The 3,398-nt window shown below is 36.0% G+C and overlaps 1 protein-coding gene across 6 annotated transcripts in view; it reads right to left on the bottom strand.

Moving 5' to 3' along the window:
* Positions 1-2,571: 2,571 nt before the first annotated feature.
* The window catches only part of LOC116050146, a 7,276-nt gene continuing 6,449 nt past the window's right edge, over positions 2,572-3,398 (bottom strand). For 2 of the 6 annotated variants that reach the window (XM_031300179.2, XM_031300180.2), the window contains exons 6-7: positions 2,991-3,131; positions 2,574-2,759 (exon numbers count right to left, since the gene is read on the bottom strand). In XM_031300179.2, coding sequence (XP_031156039.1) covers positions 2,613-2,759; positions 2,991-3,131 — 288 coding nt within the window. In that variant the 3' untranslated portion in view covers positions 2,574-2,612. Of the gene's footprint in view, positions 2,760-2,990; positions 3,132-3,398 lie in introns of all 6 variants that reach the window. The other 4 variants (XR_004105026.1, XR_004105024.1, XM_035995754.1 and 1 more) reach the window with 3 other exon arrangements.

Here is a 3,398-nt window from a genome sequence, read left to right as displayed (position 1 = left end):
GTACTTAAAGATGATGATCTTCAGACAGGTTTTAAGACGTATATAAAATACTTTACTTTGAATAATAATTAAAATTGGATTTTCAACAAACTATAACATGCATCTACTATGATGTTCTCCACTACCTGGAAGAAGAGGGCTTCCTCAGCATCGCCAATGAAACGCACCTCTTCTGCTGTCACTTTGTGTTTCTCCCACGCCTGCAGGATGACCTAGATACTTTTCGCAATGGTTGGGACAATCATCCCCTGAGAACAGAAAGCCACATGACCCCTAACCAGCTGTGGGACTTGGGTCGTACACATTACCCAATTCCAGGACCAGATAACACAGAGGTACATACAAATATAATGTGATTTGAATGAATAGTGTGGTTCACGTGCTTAAGAAATTTAATTAGAAGCCAAGAGCACATTCTGTAGTATTTCAAAGCGTGCCTACTTTTACTGCATACAACTCAAAATGCTCTCTATTTGTAGGGCATGGATTTTCTTGACATTGAGTGGGAAAACAGCGGACTTCCATTTGATGATCAGTCGAGCATCATTGTTCCAGACACAGCATGCCCCCTGACCGATGGACAAATGACAGCTTTAAGAGATGCAGTTAACCCAAGAGCTGCATCCCAGTCCTTTGGCTGCGATACTTACATTGCTGCTGTTCAATTTTGTGAGCAGTTTCTTGGTCTGTGAAAGAACTGATCAGAATGACTTAAGTTTTGAGTTGAGAGAGACAATGAATCATTTTTTGCATAATCTGAATTGTATCTTTGTTATTGCTTTGGCAAGAGGAAGGTGCAGCATAGTAACATTACAGAAATGAAATCAGTCCAGTTCATTTCACTTTAAACACCTGTATTAACGGTTTACTTAATGTAACACAAGGAACGTTACAAAAAGAGCTTTCACCCCCTTATAGTTCACTTAACTCCTGCTTCAATGATATCAGTGCAGAGATTGTTTACAAGGAACACGTTAAACTGCAAAACTTAAGATATATATGTATACCACTTTTTTCTGTGAAAGCTGAGATTGACAGATGACCCTAACTGTTCCTATTTTCTCAGTAACACTTAAGTTCCCCTATTTATTGCGTATTATCAGCATATAAACATGATTTATTACGGATGCAGTTATAAGGACATTTTAAGTGTTTATTAATGTATTTGTCAACAATTATAACTTCTATAAATACATTTTATGTTTTACTATACCATAATTCATTATTTTTTTATGAACAAACCAACCTATATCATCAGCTAATATAAAATGAGCTATGGGGTTCTACATGAACACATTTTGTGACATGGGTAAAACAATTTTGGTTATATCACATTTTTCTTCTCACTGGTTTGAACTAGGGTGATCTGTTTCAAAAAGACCTACGCCTAAATCACAATAATTCCATTTATATAACAAAAGTTACGTTAACCTATTAAAATAACATGAATGAAAAGCTGTGATAATGAAAAGGTATATCAACTGCTTAACAGTCTAGACATCAGACATTTCATTATGATTGATTACTTAACTCAAACAGGTTTTAAGTCTGAAGTTTATAGTGTACTAAATTGTCAAAGAAAAATCAATGGCTGCCTGGAAGGCGAGAAAAACATAAGTGTTGCGTTATCATTTAATAAACTTTTCTCATTTTTATTGCCCTTTCTCTTTCACTGTCCGTCCCCCTTACACCATGTGAAAGGATCATGAACCAGGAAAAAGTAATGCATTATTTTGAACATTGAGGTTTCTTCCCAAACCTGAGATGGAAATTGGGAAAAAAATATTGCTTTTCAGTGGTTATAAAAGGGCTTCACAGGAGTTCAGAGTCAGAGAAGTTTACCTCAATGAACTTATTTATGAATGAATTTATTGCGAAAGGTTACTGCAAAGTACTCTCAGTATACATTAACAACTTCCTGAATGTTTTCTTTGAGTGTGAGATAGTTTACAACAGGTCTTTTAACAGAACAACTAACAAGCTTAAAAACAAAACATTTTAACATCAAATCTTGTCTTACAAGGGTAAATACAAGCCAAATGTCACTCACACAAGACCAAATCCTGTATGGCAACTGCAAATACAGGCCAGGATGTCACATTTAAAAAGATGTGTAATCCTTGTAATGCCCTGAGATGTGCAAGGTCTCAAAGCAAGTGGAGGCTGTGGGGTATCTGCCCTCGACCACTTCTACAGAGAGACTCGGTGGTAGAATCTCCCATCCCGTCCAGAATTTGACCAGGTCGGTCAGTTCAGTTGGTGTTGCTATGGAGTAGATTAAAAAGAAATTAAAAATCTTTTTTGACTTTATTAGTCATCAGGATAAATGGCAAACTATGGCACTAGCAGCTTACACTCAATAAAAGATTAGTCAAACCCTTGAGATAAGTTTACAGAAAAATAATTTTTAGAATAAGACTGGTTGGACTCGTCTCGAGTTGAAAACAGCAACATGACTATTTTTTCTTGTTTTTTAAATTGGGTGGATTTTTTAAAAATAAATTCATGTCATGTTACTGTTTCCAGCTCAATAGTGAATGTGTGAAGTTCACGCTGAATATTTAAATAGCTATACAGCTTTTATACTACTTTAACAGGTAACCAAATAATATTTAAATAGCACTTCCAAGGGTCTCTGTACACCTACTATGAGCAATGAACTGTCGAAGATAGCCTGATATGCGGCATTTGGTGTCAACTGAACAATCGTCATCATCGTCACTATCCTCACGAGGCCATGTGAGTCGCTGAAGAAGTACCTGCATTGAAAAAAATAGCATGAAAAAGACTTTGGTAATCTTAAAATTGTGTTTTTTTTCATCAAATATCACTGGTTGGTAGCCGTGATGTCGACTGTGGGCTATGTATGTAGGGAAAACATAAATAACAAGAACAAGATTGAAAACAGACAGTTCTACATGCTGACCAGGTATGAACCATAATATTTACTAGGAAAATAACATCACAAGATCAGAGTAATTAAAATTAACCTCAGGGCTGAAATTTCCTGCTCCCTCGTTTGGAAAAAGCAAGGCCACTGTGTCAGGTCTTTGGGTCACCAGTGTCCACATTGGGGTTTCTTTAAGACCTCGTCTCAGCTGCTTAATTTGCCTTGTGACACGTCCTATTACCTGTTAATAGTAATAAGACAGAGAGGATAGAACACGTAACATTCCTTATCTAAAAGCTTGAAGAGTAAGATAGAAAAACAATAATTCCATTTGAATACATGTATTATGCTTCAATCCACTGGTGAATGAGGAAATAATACTGTTCTCTTGCAGACTGATAAAACTCCTTGCATTTGCAGTATTACAGACCACCCACCATCTTTTATGTTTCTAGGAAAATATTTTTTTACCTTAAGAATAAATTAATCAGAAAAAAGTGCAACAATT

Source organism: Sander lucioperca, chromosome 19 (assembly GCF_008315115.2).
Source record: "Sander lucioperca isolate FBNREF2018 chromosome 19, SLUC_FBN_1.2, whole genome shotgun sequence".
Classification (NCBI taxonomy): domain Eukaryota; kingdom Metazoa; phylum Chordata; class Actinopteri; order Perciformes; family Percidae; genus Sander; species Sander lucioperca.
The sequence above is the reverse complement of the archived record's forward strand: the minus strand, read 5'-3'. Positions and strand labels throughout refer to the sequence as shown.